Source organism: Drosophila ananassae, chromosome XL, assembly GCF_017639315.1.
Source record: "Drosophila ananassae strain 14024-0371.13 chromosome XL, ASM1763931v2, whole genome shotgun sequence".
NCBI classification, from domain to species: domain Eukaryota; kingdom Metazoa; phylum Arthropoda; class Insecta; order Diptera; family Drosophilidae; genus Drosophila; species Drosophila ananassae.
The window spans coordinates 4,367,234-4,389,265 of NC_057931.1; the positions used below are offsets into that span (position 1 = coordinate 4,367,234).

The window sequence follows — 22,032 nt, forward strand, 5'->3', positions numbered from 1 at the left end:
GACTTTTAACCTTTGACCTAACTTATTTTAATTCTAGTATTTATTTAGTTTTGTATTTTTTTAATTAAATATATATTTTTTATTTATAAAACAAGAAGAAGGTAAAAATAACTTCCTATATTAGTTTTATTTTCAGAAAGATCCTTAAAACTTAATCCTTCCTTTAACCTTTGACCTTAACTTATTAAATACTAACTTATTTGTAGTATTTTTGGATTTACAATTTTTGATTTTTAATTTTTAAAATTTAAAACAACAAAGTAACTATTTTATAAACTAAACACCTTTTTTTTAAGAAAAACTTGTCCTTAAAATACATCCTTAAAAGCATGTCCTAGAAGGATCCTGCAAGGGTTTCCTTTTGGGGAATATATCCCCCCCTACTTGTAGACCGTTTGGAGGAGCGGTCGCCGGCGCTGGTCCAGCGGCTTGTAGGCGTGCTGGTAGACACTCGCCAGCCGCCAGTGCTCCGGATAGCCGCCCTGTCCGGCTCCGCCCGCCTGGCTCCGGAACGGCGGCACCAGCGTATCAATGTCATAGTTCTTCTTGGAGTACGGCTGGCGGGGGCGTGGCACTACCAGCACCCGGGAGCCACCAATCCCGCCACCACAGTCCCCCCCATCCACGCCCACAAAATCACCGCTGGCATTGTGCTTGGGCACTCCGGCCCGGAAGGCTGCCTTGCTGGTCAGACAATGCCCATGTCCATGGCCATGCCCATGACCGTGTCCGTGCCCTGGAAAGGTGGGTCCTGGACAGCAGCGTGACGGAGCCGGGGCTACTTTGTGGCAGAGGCGACGTGCCGGTCGCCGGAGTAGGGTGTCCCTCTTGCACGGCGGTCCACCCGAGTTCCGGCAGTCCATGGTGGAGCACTCCTGTCCGGATTCCGGTCCCAGGTACTTCTCCCGGAGCGCTTGGTAGGCCTTGTCGCCCAGCAGGGGTGAGGACTGGTACTGCTTGGCCAGACGATCGGGCATCCCTCGGCCGGGGAGCTCTGTAAGATTCCCAAAGCTAACCCCCCCGCCAGCGGCACCGCCGGCTCCAGAGCCCAGGCCACCGGGTCGACGGCAATGCGAGGCACTGGAGTCCCGGGAGACGCTGCGAGCACGCTGCCTGGCCGGTGGGGAATAGTCGCAGGCACAGGGATCCTCACGGTCCAGCCGAGCTCCTCCGAAGTCCGTGCGCTTCCGGAGTATGTCCTTGTCAAAGAAATCCGCCTCGCCCAGAGTGCTGGTGAAGACGCCCGCCGATCTGCCCAAGTCCATGGCGCCCTGATCCTCGCGAGGTGTTTTCACGCACGTGAACACTGCCGGTCCGGCCGAGTCGTTGGAGCCATCAATGTGCCTGGCCAGACGCGGCTCGTCGGCGGGATTGGCCGGCTTGAAGTCCCAGCAGATGGCCAGATCCATGGGACCCATTTTCTTGGCCGGTGCCGAGCCCACTCCCCGAAAGGGATCTCCCCCACCGATGGCCTTGGGCACAATCCCGCCCCCTGTCTTGGGCCGGAACACCTTCATCTTGGTGCAGTGCGTCGGACCGGCGTTGTGGGTCTTCACCCCGACTCCAGTGGCTATTGGATCGATTTCCAGCGAGAGGCCGGCATGTCCGCCGGATATCTGGGCCCGGCGGAAGGCCAGATCGGCCACACAGTCCGGCAGCGGCTGGTGGTCCAGGTTGTCCTGGTGCATCCGCTTGGCCAGCTCGAAATTGGCATAGGCCGGCACCACCGGCGACGGACACCGCTCGTTCGGTTTCTCCGTGATGGAATGGAGCGGCATCTTCCTGATCAGATCCGGATCGGAGTTCCCCGAGTCGTATTTCTCGAACTTGACGGTCGACAGGGAGATGAGATCCTTGCCAGGATCAAAGCTAACCACACTGCTGCGCTCTAGATGGTCCGTATATCGGTTCTGGGCCTCTGCCAGGGCAGGAAACTGTCGTCCTGCCGCCGATCCTAGCGGTTCCCGGTACTTGATCGGCTGCGTGTCCCGATTGTCCAAAGTGAGGCGACTGAAGGGCAGGCTGTCCGCCGGATCGGAGTGCTTCTGGTCGAGGAGGAGCTGGTGGGAGGGCAGGCGGTACTGGGGTTCGGTCAGGTCTCCGGGTGTGTAGCTGAGGTCCGGAACTCCTGCTTGAGACATGGTTGGTTGTGGGTTCACTTGCAACATGGACGGAGATGGAGATGGAAATGGAGATGAAAATGGAGATGAAAATGATGATGGATGTGGTGTTGCATAAATGAGGGCCTGCTCCCTCTCTTAAGCGGACAGAGTGGAGCATGGAGTGGACAAGTGGATGAAGGTGATGGGGAAATAAGAGATGTTGGAAGGGATAGATGCTATGGATCTCGTAATATTTAAAGGACCTCCAACTTCTAGACTTCTAGACTCTAGGATCTAGATCTACTCCCTCTCTTAAGCGGACAGGAGAGAAGAAAAGGACATGGAAGATGGTCCCAGGACCAAGGACTTCTGGGAGTGCCAAGGACTTAAACAATTTTGTAGGAACCTCTTTGAAACAGACATAGGACCTACATCCTTTCTTAAGCGGACATAGGCTCCACTCCCTCTCTTAAGCGGACAATGAAGTATAAGTGGACAAGAGGATGATTGAATATGATATGTAAGAAGGCATAGCTGCCATAAACTGAAAGGATCTCTGAGAAAACACCTCTGAAACGATCAAAGGACACACTCCCTCTCTTAAGCGGACAGTGAAGAAGAAGCAAATGACGATGGAAATGATAATGGAGATGAACTATAACTTCCAAGTTTCCAAATAAAAATGATTTAAGCTAAAAAGTGCAAGGATTGAAGAGATATGACATGAACCTCTCTTGGGCGGACACTCCCTCTCTTAAGCGGACAAGTGCCAAAAACATAAAAAAATCGATTTTTATTAATAATATTAGGTATTCGAGTGCCAAAAAGGATAACTATTTCAAGTTTGACGTTTTGGATGACTTCTTGGGGGATTTGGTCTTGTCCTTGGCTGGCTTCTCCTTGGACTTGTTGTCCTTCTCCTTGGTCTTGTCCTTCTCTTTCTCTTTCTCTTTGTCCTTCTCCTTGTCCTTGACCTTGCCGGCCGCCGGAGAGGCAGCGGCTGGGACCTTATCCGCCTTGTGGGTGCGATTGTCGTAGGAGGCGACGGACTCATTGGCGTGCATGGTGGCCCTGCTCTTGGGGAAGGCGGTGATGGTCCGTTTCCGGCGGCGTCTCTGATCGGTGGCCACTTGGGCCACCTTGGCCTTGAGCGGCAGCTTGATAGTCCTTTCGATCTACAGATATGGAGGCGGTGCAGGAGGTGCAGGTGCTGGGATGTGCCCGGAAATCAAGGATCTAACTACTGTCCACTACTCACCTCGTCCTGGCACCTGGCCCGTTTACAGCGCTGACTCCGGTCGTATAGCTGCTTGATCTGTTGGAGTCCCTCGCACTTCGTCTGGCACCTGGGCTTCTCCCACAGCGGATCACCCTTGTCCCCGAGGGTCCTCCGGTTGTCGCAGGCCAGTGCCCGCTGATTCTCCAACTGGCAGCTGCAGAGATCTCGCGGATAGTCCCGGAACTTGTACCGGCAGCTCAGACAGGCATCATAGTGTTCACAAAATTTCCGGGTTATCTTCAATGGCAGCTCATACGTCCCACGATAATGTCCAAAGGAGTTTCCCTCCCTACAAAGGATACTCATCAAGGATATAACGAAAAGGATATAGAATAGTTACTTTTTAACGTCGGGTAGAAGGTGTCCGTTCTTGCCGGTTATGATCTTGACTTTGGCACGAAGTGTCCTTGGACGGGGGGGGGAGAAGCGAGGATACTCCCAGTTGTTGAGGCGCCTGCCCCGGAAACGGTCCTCGAACTGCAAGTAGACAGAAGGCCAGGAATCAAGCGGGAAAGGACTTAAGCCAGGACTCGATAGACACCTGTTAGCAAAAACTCCGACTACGTTCCGGTTAATACCCTTATTTATGGTCCCCCCCCCCCGGACCAAAAACAATCCAATTGATAAAAAAGGACACCCTCTCTTGACTGCCAAACCCGGAATCCACCCCGGGAAAAAGTGGTCGGAGGAGGGGTTGGCCAATTACACGGCGTAATCTCTACGCCGGAACATGTGTAGAAAGGCATTTATCTAATGCCACTTAATTCCTTGTTTGTCTTTCGAAACTTAAATATAAAAAAAAAAAATAGCAAAAAAAAAGGACATTGCACCGCCCCCTGACTCTGTTGCCGAGTCCTGGTCTCATTTATCAGAAGGACTTAACCAGAAAAACAGGTACCTCCGGCTGGCGAATCGGGCGAATGGAATTATTAAATCCCCGGGATTTTCAAAATCATTTTTCAAACATTTAAATCGAATTATGATATTAGACTGGACCAGGGGGAAGTTTTTTTTTGAGTTTTTTTGAGATTGAGTTTTTCGAAACTAGAGTTTTCTAAATCAAGTTTTAAAAAAGGTTTGTTTTGAAATGAATATATATTTTATTATAATCGAAATTGTAGGGGTCTCTTTAAAACTAGCTTTTTAAAATAGTTTTTTTTTAACGTTTTTTAATAATTTCCCATAAAATACATAATCTTCAAAGTTTGGAAAATAAAAGGTTTTAAAAATATAAAAATATTAGGAACTATATATAGGGTTATAGAACCTTTTTTTATAAATACTTCTTTTAAAAAATACTTTATTAAAAAGGATCAAGAGTTTTTGTTTTTGAGTTTAAGTTTTAAAAACTAGAGTTTTCCAAATAAAGTTTTAAAAAGTTTAACTTTGGAAAGTTAAATATTTTGTTATGTTTTTTAATCGAAATTATAGGGGTTTTCTTTAATAAATTTATAAAGAGCTATATATAAAGAATATATAAGAACTGTACTATCATATCCAATAAATAAATTATAGAACCTTTTTTGAAATATTTCTTTAAAAAATACCCTCATAAAAAGGATCAAGCTCAAATACAAGTCTTAGTTTAGTTTCGAAAATAATACACTTTATATATCAGTTTCTTATATATCAGTTTCTTATATAGTTAGTTTCTAATATAGTTTCTAATATATAGAGTAGCACCATCTCAAGACCCCAAAACCCTCCAGTTGGAAGTAATCTTCCCACGATTTCCCGGTTTTCAATTAAGAAATGCAAATGGGGTAACGAGAAAATGGACAAAACGGGGCTTGGTAACTCGATATCCTGGCGCCGAGTTGTCAACACTTGATTGAGGTCCTTGATCGATGGGGGGGGTGGGTGGTTCACTGTTACAATGGCCAGGCGGCAGTGGGTGGTACACTACGGTTTGGGAGGGGGCGGGGGGAGGCTGGCCGACACACGTTCACACCACGCGTGTCCTTGCCACAATGGTTAGGACTGTAATTAAATTTGCACGGCAATTACACAACAATCCCGTAGTGCGATGAGCATGATGAGATAAAAATCCCTTCTTTGGTCGGCCAGGATACTCCAGGCCAAAGTATGTCCTTGCCAGGACCTTGCTGTATGTGTGTGTGTGTGTGTGTGTTAAAATACAAATTGATTTTAAACTCAATTAGCAACAAAAGTGCAAGCCGCTTAACACTTGGTCCATCTGGACACGATTCGAGATGCTCCTTAACGGAAATTCCATGGATATCCAAATAGAATAGAATAGATACTCTCACTCCTCCACCCTCCACCCATTCCCCGCCCTCTTGAGGACAGGTCACCCCTCCAGGACAGGACAGGGGAGAGGACAACGTGGAAGCGATGATTTTTATGGCAACCCTCTGGGGTGCAATTTATCACATCCGCACTCGTATCCGTATCCGCATCCGCATCCGCATTCGCATCCGCAGGATTAGATAGTCAAAAAGTTAGACCAGGACACGTGCAGGACTAGGCTGTACACGTAAGGAAATAACGGGACTTTTCTTTTGGTTCTTATTTGGGTTTTGAGAAAAAAAAGAAGCATACTTTTTAGGGATATTTTTTTAACGATAGTTTTTGAAAATTAAAAGACACATCTCTAGGTTTATTTTTTTAATTTTGCATGAATAACTTTAAAAAAGGGTTTAAAAAATAATGTTGGCGCCTAATATTGTTAGTTTTGTAGATTTTTGTTTTTAAACAACACTTTTGGAATAATTTTTTTACGATTAAAACAATTTTTTCACTTACAAAAAAAATACAAACAGTTACCACACACTATTTTAAAATATATCTTTAATTTTTTCCTTTAAAAAACACTTAAAAAAATATATAAACTTTCTGTAACATTTTTTTAGTAAAAATTTATCCAAAAAAATGTAATTTTTCTCAATTTCAACTTGTATTTTTTTCCACAGTGTATAAAAAAAATGGAATTGCTTTGAAAGGTGGGTGGGGGGGAAGGGTATTTATGAAACAATGGAGATGCTACTCCTGCTGCACTTGTGGCCCAAGGACTTACTGATGCTCCTCGTCCTGCCCAGCTTTTTTCTCTCCTCTGTTATCCTGTTGGAGGCGATGAAACACTTAAGCTAATTTCACGCTCTACCGCCGAATGTCCTTTGACCAGAGAGATCCCTGTCCAGTTTGAAATGCATTTACCGTTATGTGATAATCAATTTCCTGCCGACCAGCTGTCGTCCTGGCCAATTGGACAATTGAAAAGGCATTAAAGCCAGTTAGATAAAAAAAAAAAGTAACTCCGTTTATGTTTCCGACTCTGATTCCGATACTATTGTGTGTGTACATATAGAATGGTATGGAAATAACTCCAAACTGGCGGAAATAGCTCCAAGCAGGACCGAGTTGCGTGGCAATCGAAGGGGGCCACTGTGGGCCTGGTCCAAAGTAACCGTTACCAAGTAAATAAACTTAACTGTCGCTATTTGCAAATGTGCAAGAAGAAGAGAGGGTGCAGACGGAGACGGAGTAGCGGGCCTAGGATACCGTAACGGGATGCGTACATCACTGACAAAACAAAAAAGCTCCAACCAACAGCCAGGTGACAAAATGGGTCACAAATTAGATTCTCAAAAAATATTTTAACTTTAAATAATAATTTTGTTAAAATAACTAAGCTTAAATTTTTGATTTTTTAACCCTTATTAAATAATTAATATTTAATTTATTAATTTAATTACAAACTCCATCTTATTCCCGAAACTTTTGTCGCCTGTCTGTGTTTTTGTTTATACCCAGACTAACGGAATGCAAGTTGCTCCAACTCTCCCCCCCCATCCCACAATCGCATGAGAGGAAAAGAGAGCAAAGTAGTGTGGGTGTGGTGGGGGTCGGGCCAAGCGAGAGAGGGACAAACTGCGAATTGGTTGCCATTGCCACGTTGTTGTTATTATTGTTATTACGGCCAAGCTGAAAGTCCTGGGTCCTTTTTCCTTCAAAAAATATCACTAAACGAAATGTCTATGTTCATATTCCGTGTGTTATCCGTACCAACCGGGTTGCCACGCCCCCTGCTCCTACCAAAAATTAGGCCGTTGGTTTTTTTTTTCTTTTTCCCCCTTTTTTTTTTATAAAAAGAAAGGGAAAGAAACAGCCTCCCAAGAATAAAAAGTGATGTCCTTCTCACCTGCTGGGCACTAAAATGCAAGGACATTGCAGTTTTTTTTTCTTTAATTTCGAATTTTGATTAGTTTCTATTGTTAAAAATACTTTTGAATAATTTCAGATATTTTTTAAAAACAAACTGACAGGAGCAGTGCAGGTCACCCTGTTCGATTGTGTGGAGCATCCTGGCAAGTGGGCGTGGCTTAGCTATTGGGGGGAGTGTGGGGGCGGTTAGCATCTGGTTTTTCCGAGAAAAGCTTTTCGACAAATGGAAAAGTCTGCACCAGCAGCTGAGCCCTGCCAACAGGAGAAAAGGACGATTCAGGACTATGTATTATGTATATTTATTATTTGACTGCCTCACACACACACACACACACATATATAGAGACACTCACGCACATTCTCACATACAAAGTACAGTTAGAGTATAAACAAATATCACGACTTAGTGGCTAAAAAAAAATTACTTTTTTTAATTACTAGTTTTTGTCTCCTAATTATTATTTTGGTTAAATTTTATCTTTAAATATTTGTGGAAATATTCTGTAATACTTTTCTAATTATTTTTATATGTTTTCTTAATATTTTAGACTTTTTGTTTTGGAAAAACAATGATATTTTTAAATATTACATTTTTAAATTTTTATGTTGCCTACTTTTTGGGCTTCAAGCTTTGGTTTTAAATCTCTTTCCTTCCTTTTTACAAAATTAAACCCAAATAAATGGATTAAAAATATAAAAAATATCCAACATTTAAAATTATAATTTATAGTATTTTTTGTAATAAAGTTACTAAAATATACGTTTTAAAAAATAAAAAATAAAAACAGTCTAAACTTTAAAACTAGTTTTCTTACTTTTTGTTTTCTTGGAAAACCCTTTTAAAAAAAAGTTTTTTTAAAACCAATAAATATTAATTTAAAAAACAAGTTATAAATAAATATATTTTTTGGCCCTGCCCCTGAAGTCCATCCTACGGCGGTGCAAAGAAGTTGGCCTCGTTGAAGATACAGCTGGTGGCGAAACCGGATCCGGTCGAGATGGAACTGGATATGGAGCTGGATCCGCCGGCGTTGTCTCAGGGTGTCTCCAGCACATGATTCAAATAGGCAATGTAGCAGATGGCCAGCTTGAGGATCTCGATCTTGGAGAGCTTCTTGTCCGGCGGCAAAGTGGGCAGCAGTTTCCTCAACTCCGCGAAGGACACATTGAAGGCCTCCACCCGGATCCGCTCCCGTGTGGCATGGGCCGTCCTGTACTTCAGTGTGGCACGACGCCGGCGACGTCGCTCCTCCCGCGACAACCCAACCAGCTCCGAGGGATCCAGATGGGCGATGGGAGTGGTCCGGCGACGGGGTGCCGGCGTGGGTGGTGGCGGTGGGGCCGGTTGGGCGGCTGTTTCGCAGGCCATTCGGGCCTGGAATCTCTTGTCAATGTCCAGGGTGGTGCTGGCGGCATAGTCCTCGCTAATCAGGTGGGGATTATTGGCGCCCACCACCATTTCGTCCTCCTCGGCCAGGTAGTAGCGGCTCAGGGAGATGCTCTGCGGCGGACCCGCCGCCATATGCGTCATATCGTAGACCATTTTCCAACTGATTGCGATTCCTTGAAGAAAAGGAAATAAAAATAAATAAAAATCAGTATTATTTTCTAAAAATCTTTGAATTCTAATTGGTATTCGGAACCAGTCATAAATACTTTAATATCCTTGATGAGATTTATTTCAAATTCAAACTAAGAGACCCCCAGAGACTTGTCGAATATGTGACTTTTCAAAAATACAAAAAAAAAAAAGAAAAGAAAAGAAACCCATTAAATAAATATATAATAAAAATCAAATATAAACCGCAGCCACAAGCACACACAGAAGGGTTCGTTAAGGGGTTTTTGGTACAAAAATAGTAAAGGGGGTCAAAGGTCCCGGAGGCAAAGGACCCTGACAAACGTGACGATTGTTCGCCAGCTATTTGTGTAGGTGTGAAAATATGTTGCGAATAAACAATAAACAATAACCACACTAAGCACAATGGGTAGCAACAATAAAAATAAATGAAAATAATATGAATGGCAAACATTGCGATGGCCCGCAAAAGGGGTGTCCTTTTCCACACACACACACATACACACTGACACACCCTTTGACACACAAATGCACCCAAATGAACCATAAATAATGCAAGTGGCAGCCTCTTTGATTTTCCGGAGGTTTTAAGTAGTTGGGGGGGAACTCTATTTGGGGAAATATTTAGGAGAAATATTTGGGGAAATATTTTTGAAAAATATGGGATTTAAAATAATTATTTTTTAAATATTTATGATAGCAGTTTCTTAAGTTTTAAGATTAAATCATAAGAGATTTCTATTATTTTAGCTTATTATTTGGTTAAAAAATACCAAGTATAATAAAAAATATATTTAAGTAAAACTATTTTTAGTTACACAACTTTACAATTAGAAACTAACTTTAACCCCTTAAACACTTAAAAAACAAAAATCAAACTTACACCAATCGCAGGTGCAGAGTAATCCCAGTTTATTGCACTTTTATTATTTTCGGCTGGTATTCTTTTCGAGTGGCGACTTTTCGCTATAAGATTACACTTGACACTGACTACCGGTCCGGATGGTGCAGCTTCCTTTATAGCGAAATTTGAAACAACCACCGCCAGAAACATATAGCCAATGGTTGGAAAGTACCAATTGAAGTTACTGCCGAATATAACAAAATGGCGGTTGGTTTTAAAGACCGCCCCTTTTTCATTTGGGGTGGAGGGAGATAATAACCAACCCCCGGATGCTGGATACTGATATGACTTTACGTTTAAATTTGGCGCCATTCTATTACCGGTTACCATTACCGTTTCGTTATCGATAACTTTTTATAAACGTTTCACAACACTACCAAAAGACACACATTTCATAACTTTCATCAGCTGGACCGATTTTCCGGCAATTCTTATGAGAAATTGGATTTATAAAACAAAATGAACGTGAACCGATTATTGGAACCGCTCCGTAGCACCACCTGGCTAGTGCGCAACTACGGCAAGCACAACAAGAAGTTTCTGTACAAGGATGGCCAGAAATTCGAGGGTATTACCTACTACCCCAGGTATGAGCTTAAAAATGCACACCAACATGTAGCCCATCTTAATTATATAGTTTGATTAACATTATAGGACACCTGATCACCAGGATCCGCCTATAGAACCCGCCAAGCTGTTCCGGGTACAGCGCATCAAGCCGGTAAAGGGTAATCCGTACTGGGAGAAGCGTATCCTCAAGGATTTGGGTTTGGACGGGAAACAGAGCGACTTCACTGTGGTGAAGAACATACCGGAGAATAATGCCCGCCTGTGGAAGATCAAGCACTTGGTGAAAGTTACGCCTATTACATTTCCGTACGGAGAGCCCACGGCGCAAGATGTCCGGCACACGGTGCTCAAGGAGAACGGCGAGTGTCTGGTAACCAAGGATCTGGGACCGCTGGAGGTGCGTTTGGCGGCACGCGACCAGTTTGACGAGCAACCCAAACGCCTGGACACCGATCTGCTGCGAAAGGATGCGCGTATGAAGTGGGTGAATCCCTGGTAATAACCCCCTAGTCTTGTTTGTTTTCTTTTTTTTTTGTGTAAAGTGCTTAATAAAGCTTATAATTTACTTTTCAAAAAAGGTTAAGCATTTGTATAAAAAAAACTATGTTATTTTAAAACCACTGTTCTCTTTAGTTAATGGCCATGCTGACCTTCTTCTCCAGTGTCTTACAGCCAGAGATAGCGAACAGGCCATGGTTTCGATCGTAACTGATCGAGTTCGCGAGTATATCCTCGATAATGGCCTTGTTGGGTCTCCTATCCCAGCGATTGAACTCTGCCTCCAGGCACTTGATCACATGAGCCTTCTCCATCGGCAGGAATGGAATGTAATGATCGATGACGTGTGACTCGATCATGGTTGTCTTTTTAAGGCCACCGTCCATGTTGTAGGCGGCCTTCTTTAGCAGCGGCTCAAAGTCGCTCAGGCGGGTGTCTTCGCGCAGCTTACCGCCCTTCATCAGATTGCCCAGATGGTCGGCAATGTGGACGCCGGCGGTGTTCGACAAAAATATAAAGATGGCCTTGGTGTTGTCGGTGCCATCGTTGAAGGCATTGTAGTCCACCAAGGAGGTGAGCGTGTCGAAAACGCCACTCGGCATCTTGTCCACCTCGTCGAAGATGAATAGGGAACGTGGGCAATTTTGCAATTTTTTCCGCACCTCATAATTAAGACGTGCCTTGTACACATCAACGTGACTGGCCATTGGGAAGTCGGCCTGGCCGAGGTACTTGGATACGTAGCCGGACTTTGAGCCCTCCAGGTACAGGGCCTGGGCGATCTGCTCGGCCACAAAGTTCTTGCCCGTTCCCGGCTGGCCGTGGAAGCTGATCACCAGCGGTTTCCGGGATCTGCTTTGCGAACTGAAATGAGCCGTCAGTGCCGGAATAATGTGCTGGGTCACAATATGCTGGCCATAAAGTCTATACTTGAGCGATTCTTTCAAAGCTAAAACAATTGAGGGGGAGTCCCATTTAATTCAGTTTGACCGCACACCCACTTAGTCTATCGACTCACCATGTATATTGCCCGGAATGCTCCTGTCATCGCAGCACTCGTAATACCGGCAATAGGTGTATCCCTTAAAGTACGTCAGTCCGGCTCCAATACCAATGGCAGCCGCACCCATGGTAAGGGGCCCGAAAGCCTCAACATTTGTGGCGAGGCAGATCAAGCTAAGGCACAGGATGCACGATTTGTACAATACGTTGAAAAAGCTCATCTTGTTGCGATGTTCTTTAAAAATAAGTGGTCATATTGGTGCGGCGCCCTAGAGATGGCACACACATCGTGAGCGCCTATCGGCAATTTTGTGCTAGTGTGACCTAATCGCGATGCAGTTGACATTAATCGTGGACTATCGAGCAGGCACCATCTCTAGATAAAAAAAAAAAAGAAGCGCCGCAACGCTGGAAAATTGTCGCTGAAAGAAATTCAAGAGTTGGCACTTTGTTAGTTATTCGTTTTAGCCAACGACACGTATCTGGCAGGTTTCGGCCGGCACGGGTACCCATACGAATCCATTCGACAAGCCAGCGCGTCCAGGCGAGGCCGCACATCCAGCAAACAGCGTGTGCCGGTGATTGGAGGTGGAAAGTGAGTGATTCGAGCTTTGAAAGTGAAATTGAAAGACAAGAACAATTGAGATGAGTCGCAGACGGGCGCACGATACGGAGGACGAGGGCTATGGTGAGTGGAGATCAGTTGAATCGATGATTCGTTGCCTACTTCACGTGGAATCTCTCTCTTCCTTTCAGATCACCGGCGTAACAAGCGGCGGCGTGTGTCCGAGAATCAGGAGATTGAGGACCGTTTGGAGTCGCTGATACTGCGTGTCGGTGAGCGTAGCACCTCGTCGGTGGAATCGAATCTGGAGGGATTGGTATCCGTGTTGGAGGCCGATTTGGGCACATTTCGCCTAAAGATCCTGCGCATTCTGTCCGACTGTGCCGTGCGTATGCCCGAAAAGTGTACCGTCTACACCACCCTGGTGGGTCTGCTGAACGCTAAAAACTATAAGTTCGGCGGTGAATTCGTCGATCACATGGTGAAGACGTTCAAGGAGTCGCTGAAGCTCTGCCGCTGGGATGCGGCACGCTACTCGCTGAGATTCCTCGCCGATCTGGTCAACTGCCATGTGATCTCGGCGACGAGCTTGCTCCAGCTACTGGACACAATGATCGATGTCTCCAATGAGGATACGGTGCCGCAAGTGCGTCGCGATTGGTTTGTGTTCGCCGTCCTCTCAACACTGCCGTGGGTGGGACGAGATCTCTACGAGAAGAAGGAATCGGCCCTGGAGTCGCTGCTGCTCCGCATCGAAGTGTATCTGAATAAGCGCAGCAAGAAGCATCATAATGCGTTGAGGGTGTGGTCATCGGATGCACCGCATCCGCAAGAGGAGTATCTGGACTGTCTGTGGGCGCAGATCCGGAAGTTGCGTCAGGACAACTGGGCCGAGAAGCATATACCGCGTCCGTACCTGGTCTTCGATTCGATACTGTGCGAGGCACTGCAGCATAATCTTCCCCAGATAGTGCCGCCATCGCATCACGATGCCTTTGAGTATCCCATGCCCTGGGTGGTGTATCGGATGTTCGACTACACCGACTGCCCGGATGGTCCGAATCTCCCAGGTGCCCATTCGATTGAACGTTTCCTGATCGAGGAGCATCTGCATCACATCATCGAGACGTACCATCACGAGCGCAAGGACTGTGCCGCCCAGTTGCTCAGTTTTCCCTTCAAGCACAAGATCCCCCTGGAGTACTGCATTGTGGAGGTGATATTCGCTGAGCTCTTCCATATGCCAACGCCACGCTACCTGGACATTTGCTACGGCTCCATACTGATCGAACTGTGTAAGCTACAGCCGGCGACACTGCCCCAGGTGCTGGCCCAGGCCACCGAGATCCTGTTCATGCGCATCGATTCGATGAACACGTCCTGTTTCGATCGATTCGTCAACTGGTTCTCCTACCATCTGAGCAACTTTAAGTTCACGTGGTCGTGGGACGAGTGGGATAGCTGCCTGCTGTTGGACGCCGAACATCCGCGTCCCAAGTTCATTCAGGAGGTTCTCCAAAAGTGCCTACGGTGGGTGATTCCTTTCCCTTGCTTATACTTTCTCTTTAGATCTAATCCTTTTGATTTAAACTCTTTGTAATCCTTCCGGAATATAGCCTTTCGTATCATCAGCGCATTACCGAGATGATGCCCACCACCTACCTCAAGCTGATTCCCCCAACGCCTTCGCCCAACTACAAGTACGCCAACGAGGAGGCAGGTGAGTTCCAACTTTCTGATTGAATTTATTGTTTCATATGTTTATTTTGAAGACTTATAGGCTAGGGGATTACGATATAGAGTATGTTATAGATTCCTATTCCTATTTGGTACTGGGCTTCACCTCATTCTCTTCGTCATCCACGAATATGGGAATCTCCTCGCCGTTCTCGCCCACCTTTATGCTCACCGATCGGCTGACTGACTTCTGGGTTAGCACCTCCACCACTTCCCGGGGCTTTGGACTGGCCGTAGTGGTGGTGGTAGGGCTGGTAGTGGTACTACTACTAGTACTGGTCGTGGGAGAGGATGTGGTGGCCACAAAGGCCTCGTGCCGCAAACTGCTCTTCGCCTTGCTGTCCAGCTCCTTGCGCCTCTTGGCCCACTTGCTCAGCACTGGCTCTGCGGTGGTTGTGGTGGTCGTTGTGGTGGTGGATATCCCAGCTGTTATCCGGGGCGTGGTCCGGTACCGACTGATGCTGCGCAGTGGACTAAAGTGGGTGGAGGTGGACACAAAGTTGGAGCTGCTTGTGGTGGGCTTGCTGACAGCGGTTGTGGCCTCTGTGGGGGCAGGAGTCGTTGTCCTAGGAGTAGTAGTGGTAGTTGTTGGTGACTCTGTTGTGGCCACCACTTCCAGTTGGGTTTCCGTCTCTTTAGTCCTCTCCACCGGATGATATCTCTCTTGGTCGACCTTCTCCGGCAAAACATCAATGGGATTCTGGTTGACGTACAAGGGATCTGGTTCCGAGTACCGATAGACAGTCTCCTCGAGTGGCTCGCTCTGGACAAAGGACTGGCGGTTGCCCGGCACCTCCTCCGCCTCCTCCTCGTTGGAATTCCCACCGCCGGCATAGATCAGCAGAGGCGGCAACTTGGCAGTTTGGTATTTGGAGGCCTGGCCGTAGATTTGGGGCGTTCGCAGTTCCTGATCCTCGCCAGACTCCAGGGAGGCTGAACTGGAGCTGGGAAAGTGGACTGTCTGGTGGTTGGAATAGAAACTGGGCGCCGGAGTGGTCAGTTCTGGCGGAGATGAGCTGGACAAGCGATGGTAGTTCAACTCGGGATCCCCCCCAGCTGGGGACACGTAGAAATGGTGATGGAAGTGATGGGTCACAGCGCCCGAAGTGGCTGGGATGTCGGCCGGCGGAGGTCTGACTGGTACTCCAGCTGATCCTCCTCCCGCCAGTCCCCCTAATCCTCCCAATCCGCCACCCAAGTGGATCAACTCGTTGTTGGTAACCTGAGTGGGAAACCGTTCCTGTTCCGGATGTGCACCGAACTTGACGCCCGGATAATTGGGACGGAAGGTGGTGGGACGCAGGCCCAGGTTGAAGAGTCCGGGGAAGAGCTCCAGCTTGGGAGCTTCCGCCGGAGCAGCTGGTCCCTTCAGATACTCACCGATGTTCAGCTTGGGCGGGACTGGGGGCAGTGGCGGCGGCTGGAATATGCCATGGACGAAGGTGGCCTGGGATTGCTCTCGCTCCCGCTCCCTGTCCCTCTCTCTCTCCCTATCTCTGTCCTGGCGCCTTTGGGCAAAGCCAGGATCGTGGGAGAGTCGCCCGAAACTGGCCGGATAGTCGGACTCCTTCTGGATGTAACTCATCCGATGATGCGGCTGCCACGCCTTGTTCTCCAGCGGCGTCACACTGAACTTCATCTCGTAGTGGTAGTGATGCCGTCCCGGTTCTCCATCTCGATGCCGGATCCGTTGCACCTGCCACAGTGCCCGTCTCTGGTTGGGATTGGCGGGGCTGGCAGTGGCACTGGTGGCTCCTGCCTCCAGGAACCGGTACGTCCTGTTGCTCCGTCCATTTGGCAACTGCTCCAGATAGCCCTTGGCCAGGGTCACGATGTCCCCGAAGCGATCCCCGCCCCGACGATCGTCCTCCGCCGGAATGTAGGGCGTCTGCAGGAACTCGTGGTAGTCGTTTAGCTGGCTGGAAGGGATTTCGAATGGGGTTTAATGGATAAAAGGGTTCATAGAAGGAAATATTATTCGTTTAAGGTATTCCAGTTCAAAATCGGATGGAAATTGGAAGAAATATGGACTTGCTTTTGGGGGAAATGTGAAAATTACCATTTCTGGAAGGGAGGGGTTCTCTTGCAAAAATTTTGAAAAATATTTATAAAAAATGTTGTGCCAGGATTTTGATGTAGAATTATGGGGAATCTATTCATAATTCGTTTAAGATATCACTTTTAAAAATCGGATTGGAATTGGCTGAGATATAGACATGGATCTGGGCCATATATGGAAATTCTGGATTTTGAAAGGGGTTCCATCAGAAAAATTTGACGAAAAATCTAAAAAATATTTCATGACAAGATTTTGATGCAGAATGATGGAGAATCGGTGTAGAAATCGTTAAAGGTATTCCGTTTAAGAATGGGATAAGAATTGGGAGAGATATAGACATTCTTTGGGGTCATATGTGGAGATCCCGGATTTTGCAAGGGGATGCCCCCATGAAAATTCAAAAAATTTTAAAAAAATATTTTATACCAAGATTTTGATGAGGAAGTATGTATAATTGATCCAGAAATCGTTTAAGGTATTCCGCTTAGAAATCGGTTGAGAATTGGCTGAGATATAGCTATCGATGTGGGCCATATACGAAAATCCAGCATTTCACAAGGGGTCTGCCCATAAAATTTTGAAAAAAATTTAAAAAATATTTCGTGTCAGGATTTTGATGAGGAAGTATGGGAAATCGATTCACAAATCGTTTAAGGTATTCCGCTTTGGAATCGGATAAGAATCGGCTGAGATATAGCCATGGATGTGGGCCATATTCGAAAATCCATCATTTGGAAGGGGATCCCCTACAATTTTTTGAAACATTTTGAAAAAATATTTTGTGGCGGGATTTTGATGCAGAATGATGGGAAATCGATCCAGAAATCGTTTAAGGTATACCTTTCGAGAATCGGTTAAGAATTGACGAAGATATAGCCATGAATCTGGGACATATAAGGAAATCCTCGATTTTGGAAGAGGATCCATTAGAAATTTTTGAAAAATTTTGAAAAAATATTTTCTGTCAGGATTTTGATGCAGAATGATGGGGAATCGATATAGAAATCGTTTAAGGTATTCCACTTGAGAATCGGATACGAATTGGCGGAGTTATAGACACCGTTATAAGCTATATACGAAAATCGGGAGTCCCTTCAGAAATTTATGAAAAATAGGCACTACAATTTTTGTTCCAAGATTTAAATGGTAAATGATGGGGTATTAGACTAGAGTTTCTTTAAGGTAATCCTCCCAAGGACATGCCATAGAGCCCTCTGGACAAAAAAAATACACAAAAAGGACGAGTATCCTTTCTCCCCCTTGACTCACCTCAGATTTCCAGCTGCAGCGCCCATGGCGGCGTTCGTGAAGAGGGTCACATAGGTGACATGCTTGAGGGTGTGCTCCCAGGGACGTGGCTCCAAGGAGGGCCTCCTTACAGTCTCCTGCTCCAAGCTGGGCTCCTCGTAGTAGAGACGCTTCCCGCTCAGCTGATGTCCTGGCCGGGGAGTGAGAAGGAAATCCCTGCCCGGCCCGCCGTCCACAATGGCCCAGCCCAAGGGCAGCTGTGGATGATCAGAGATGGGTCAGCCAGTGGTACAGATTAGTGGCTCTACTCCGGACTTACGATTCCCAAGAGAATTGTTAACAAAATCCGCATTATTCGCACACAAAAAAAAAAAAATAAAAACTGAGAAAAAAAAAATTGTAATCTCGACGAGCGATGGCTTTTGGATGCGTTGCGCGCGCTTGGAAACGCGAATAACGTCTGGAGCTGGGCTTAGATAGCTTCAGTGGTGGCTCCGGTGGTGGCGGTGGCTTCTCTGGCTTACCAACCATTCCGCCATCCAAGTTGCTTTCGTTGGAGCAGCCAAGCGATGCGTCGCCATCGGCAGTGGAGGAGGAGGAGGTTTATTTCTATTTTTTTTTTTTTTTTTTTTCAACTTTTTGTACTTTTTGCGCAATCTGCAGTCGTCGTGTGTGCTTTGCTTTTTGCTTGTTATTTTTTTTTGTATTTCTTGTTTTTTGCATAGGAAACTCCACAACCAAGTGCTCCAAGAGTTGGGAGTCGGAGTCGGAGTCGGAGTCATCGTTTATGCAACACTTTCAGTTGGAGGGCGACGCCACCGAATCTGATCTAGACTTGGAAAATGTTACTCTTTTTACGGGGAGAGTTTATGGGTTTTGAGCCTCTATACTGCTATATATCTGTCTCTAAACTTGTCTATATATTATAGAGTATTTGAAGTATAGTATGATCAAGAATACTCCATTTCTCTTTTTAAGATATCACCACTCTATACTTCCTAGTATTCCAACTCTTTCTAAACGTTCCTATAAACCTCCTCAAACTTATCCCTAATTTTTGGAACTCTAGAAGAGTATCTAAAACTCTATTTTAAAAACAAAAACCCCCAAAACCCCCTCCATAGATCTCTATATGCTTTTTGAGTTTTGATTTCATTTTGGCCATAATGCCTCCGTTTAGGCCCAAATGGTAGCAGTCTTAGCAGTCTACCTTAGATTTCCATTGAGATATATTTGGAGTTGGTGGTTCGGTTGGCTGGCGGCGGTTCTTCTCATTCGGATTTCGTTCCAAATGGCGATTTCACCTTGCCGGGGTCTAGGGTTCTCCGTCTCTTCCGGCCCAGATCGGATCAGATCTCTCTCGGATAGCATTGAACCTCGGCTAGTAGTCGATGGTCGGATGGGAATGGGAATGGGAATGGGAATAGGAAGAGTATAAAGTACCAGGTACTACCCCTTTCTTTCTCCTCCTCCAGGTGGACATGGTCAATTAGAGGTGGAAACCAGAGTCCCGTGAAAAGATCTCTAATTCTGGTACTTCAAGGGGGTTACTCGAAGGGGGTTTCTTTGTTGTTGGATTTAATACTCGTAGGTTATTATTAGTTGGGTGTTATTAGTGTGAGAACTTCCCCAAAGCTGCTTCTCACATGATCTTGACACATGGAAATGACATTGTCTTGGAAGTGTTGGAAGTCTTGGCATCTAAAAGGTTACTGCTAGCTGGGGAATAATAATGGAAACTAAGTGGCCTTAAGGTCTTCTTAAGAAAATAAATAAAACTACCGATTTGTCAATCGAAGTTGGATGGAGTTGGTTGGAAGCTAGTACTCCCAAAGAGCTCCAGAGTCATTAGTAAACGCAGTACACCAGAGTGGAGGTGCCGGTTCGTTCCACTCCATGAATCGCATAACAGAAGCAATGAAATGCGAATTGCAACGAAAGTGTCACCTAACTTGGAGCAATAATGCTTGCGAATTGGAGCGATTATCAAATGAGCGACTACCAGATACCTCTAGAGACACTAATCTTGCTTGGAAATAGTGATTTCTAGAAACCAAGATACCTCCAAATACCCTCTACCACTCTTTGAAATACAAAATTATCTAAATCATTTCCCTTATTTTTGTGTTTGCAGCCAACTTGCCCGGAACCACGGTGGCCCATCAACTGGTGGTGGCCATCCGGCAAAAGTGCCTACCCGAGGAGGTCGTCAACATCCTCAAGGAGATCCCCAGCAGCGGTTATAGCGGCGAGGAGATGTCCGATGGCAGTTTTAATGCTCTTAAGATCGATGTCTTTGTCCAGACACTACTTAACCTCGGATCCAAGTCATTCTCGCATAGCTTTGCCGCCATCTCCAAGTTTCATTCGGTGTTCAGGGCACTGGCCGAGACGGAGGAGGCACAGATCTGTATATTGCACAACATCTTCGAGCTGTGGTCCACCCACCAGCAGATGATGGTCGTCCTTATTGATAAGCTGCTCAAGCTCCAGATAGTCGACTGTTCGGCGGTGGCCACATGGATCTTCTCCAAGGAGATGACCGGCGAGTTTACCAAAATGTATCTCTGGGAGATCCTCCATCTGACCATCAAGAAGATGAACAAGCATGTGATTAAGCTGAGTGAGTTCTTGACAGTTCTATCTTTTGTATTTTTTATTCATATTTCTCCATTTCAGATACGGAACTGAGTGAGGCCAAGGATAAGCTCTCGAAGGCGGACTCTTCGTCCAGCGATTCGGATGATGATACTCCGCACAAGAGGAAGAAGCCCATTACCCATGCCGACAAGCCCTCAGAAGAGGTGGGTCTTCCTCCTTACTTTCTTTATGAAATTTGAAACTAAGAGTCCAACTTTTTGTGTTCCAGGTGGTGGAGCGGATGGAGGAGAAACTGGAGGCAGCCAATGTCAACCAGAAGCGCCTCTTCCTCATCGTCTTCCAGCGCTTCATCATGATCCTATCCGAGCACTTGCTCCGCTCCGACACCGATGGCCGTGATCCGGACACTGACTGGTACCGCTGGACCATCGGACGCCTCCAGCAAGTCTTTTTAATGGTGAGTACTCTTCTCTAGAATCCTTTGGACTAACCCCCAACTAATCCCAACTAAAAACTCTCAACAGCACCATGAGCAAGTTCAGAAATATAGCAGCACTCTGGAGACGCTGCTCTTCACATCCGACCTGGACACCCACATTCTGGAGGTGTTCCAACAGTTTGTGGCCCTCCGTGCCTAAAAAAAAAAAATAAAAACAAAAAATAAAAATGGAATTCAAAATTTAGTTATTAATCCTCTCGAGAAAACACCTCTCCTCCCTACCCCCCCACTACCATGTCTAAAACAATAATATTTAAAAAAATAATAATAATAATAATACCATTTTTTTATAATTTTTTTTTGTACAAAAAAAAAAAAGCAATACAGATTTGTATTTTTTTTGACATAAAAACTAAAAAAGAAAAAAATAATTAAAGTGTAAAAGAGAGGTTTTTTTAAAAAAAAAAAAAAACAAAAAAATATAATTTATAAAGTTCGCAAAAGGTCATTAAAGTACAAGGATAGTCGAATGAATTATTGGGCGGGTAACTTCATAGAGTATGTACTATATTATATTTTAAAATAAAAACAGATTTGAAATAAAATAATAATAAAAAAAACAATATTTTTTCATCTTAAAAGAGTGCCTACTTTTAGGCTGCAACTTAAATTAAATTAAAAGTACAAGTCATAATGCCCCCAAAGAAAACTTCAAAATATTCCTTCATGGAATCATCAGTTCTTTAATAATTCTTGGGATAGCGGATAACCTTGCGTGGACGAAAGTAATCGGGATCCACCACCCATGGGAAGCCGTGCAGTGCTATGATTCCATCAACTGGAGCCGGTAGTGGTGGCTCCTCTGGCTCCTCCTCAATCTTCTTCTCTGACTCCGCCTGGCGTGCCTCCTCCAGCTTCATGCACTGCATCATGGCGTAGATTTCACGGTCCAGCTTACTGGTATCATTCCAATCGTCCATGGTTACCTTCTTGGGGGGATTGGGGTCTTCATACACCTCCGCCTCCATCTGCCTGACCCACTTCATCAGCTTCAGCTTGCCGGCATCCTCGCGAATCCGACGCTCCTGCCGCTCCTCCACCGTCTCCGGACGATAGGGATCGATGTCCGGTGTTGGGTCAGCGGTCTTCTTGATGATTTTAGCCTTCTTCGCGTAACGATACATTGCGATAGTTATTATTATGGTTTTGAGTTTTTAATTTTGTGATATTATTATATTATTTGGAGAGGAAAGATTATAGACTT

The 22,032-nt window shown here is 45.6% G+C and overlaps 7 protein-coding genes across 7 annotated transcripts; 2 read left to right on the forward strand and 5 right to left on the reverse strand.

Moving 5' to 3' along the window:
• Positions 1-112: 112 nt before the first annotated feature.
• Positions 113-2,868, reverse strand: LOC6503550. The gene has a single exon (XM_001964140.3). The coding sequence runs from the start codon at positions 2,166-2,168 to the stop codon at positions 381-383; it is 1,788 nt and encodes a 595-aa protein (XP_001964176.2). The 5' UTR covers positions 2,169-2,868; the 3' UTR covers positions 113-380.
• A 12-nt stretch (positions 2,869-2,880) lies between these two features.
• Positions 2,881-7,700, reverse strand: LOC6503549 (protein Flattop homolog). Its single transcript, XM_001964141.4, has 4 exons — positions 7,544-7,700; positions 3,722-3,858; positions 3,361-3,670; positions 2,881-3,277 (listed from the first exon to the last, which is right to left on the reverse strand). Exons 1-4 carry the CDS (start codon positions 7,568-7,570, stop codon positions 2,936-2,938), a joined length of 816 nt encoding a protein of 271 aa, XP_001964177.1. The 5' UTR covers positions 7,571-7,700; the 3' UTR covers positions 2,881-2,935.
• Positions 7,701-7,865: 165 nt separating this feature from the next.
• Positions 7,866-10,143, reverse strand: LOC6503548 (helix-loop-helix protein 1). The gene is made up of 2 exons (XM_001964142.4): positions 10,029-10,143; positions 7,866-9,129 (listed from the first exon to the last, which is right to left on the reverse strand). The coding sequence occupies exon 2, from the start codon at positions 9,107-9,109 to the stop codon at positions 8,603-8,605; it is 507 nt and encodes a 168-aa protein (XP_001964178.3). The 5' UTR covers positions 9,110-9,129; positions 10,029-10,143; the 3' UTR covers positions 7,866-8,602.
• Positions 10,144-10,412: 269 nt separating this feature from the next.
• LOC6504101 (39S ribosomal protein L30, mitochondrial) lies at positions 10,413-11,202 on the forward strand. The gene is made up of 2 exons (XM_001964143.3): positions 10,413-10,636; positions 10,704-11,202. Exons 1-2 carry the CDS (start codon positions 10,509-10,511, stop codon positions 11,116-11,118), a joined length of 543 nt encoding a protein of 180 aa, XP_001964179.1. The 5' UTR covers positions 10,413-10,508; the 3' UTR covers positions 11,119-11,202.
• A 46-nt stretch (positions 11,203-11,248) lies between these two features.
• LOC6503547 (torsin-like protein) lies at positions 11,249-12,396 on the reverse strand. The gene is made up of 2 exons (XM_001964144.4): positions 12,136-12,396; positions 11,249-12,066 (listed from the first exon to the last, which is right to left on the reverse strand). The coding sequence occupies exons 1-2, from the start codon at positions 12,338-12,340 to the stop codon at positions 11,249-11,251; spliced, it is 1,023 nt and encodes a 340-aa protein (XP_001964180.1). The 5' UTR covers positions 12,341-12,396.
• A 70-nt stretch (positions 12,397-12,466) lies between these two features.
• On the forward strand, positions 12,467-21,391 carry LOC6504102 (nuclear cap-binding protein subunit 1). The gene is made up of 7 exons (XM_001964145.4): positions 12,467-12,807; positions 12,876-14,214; positions 14,301-14,404; positions 19,863-20,351; positions 20,408-20,532; positions 20,598-20,786; positions 20,854-21,391. The coding sequence occupies exons 1-7, from the start codon at positions 12,765-12,767 to the stop codon at positions 20,965-20,967; spliced, it is 2,403 nt and encodes an 800-aa protein (XP_001964181.1). The 5' UTR covers positions 12,467-12,764; the 3' UTR covers positions 20,968-21,391.
• LOC6503546 lies at positions 14,433-18,503 on the reverse strand. Its single transcript, XM_001964146.3, has 3 exons — positions 18,048-18,503; positions 17,750-17,985; positions 14,433-16,340 (listed from the first exon to the last, which is right to left on the reverse strand). The coding sequence occupies exons 1-3, from the start codon at positions 18,078-18,080 to the stop codon at positions 14,507-14,509; spliced, it is 2,103 nt and encodes a 700-aa protein (XP_001964182.1). The 5' UTR covers positions 18,081-18,503; the 3' UTR covers positions 14,433-14,506.
• Positions 21,392-22,032: the final 641 nt, after the last annotated feature.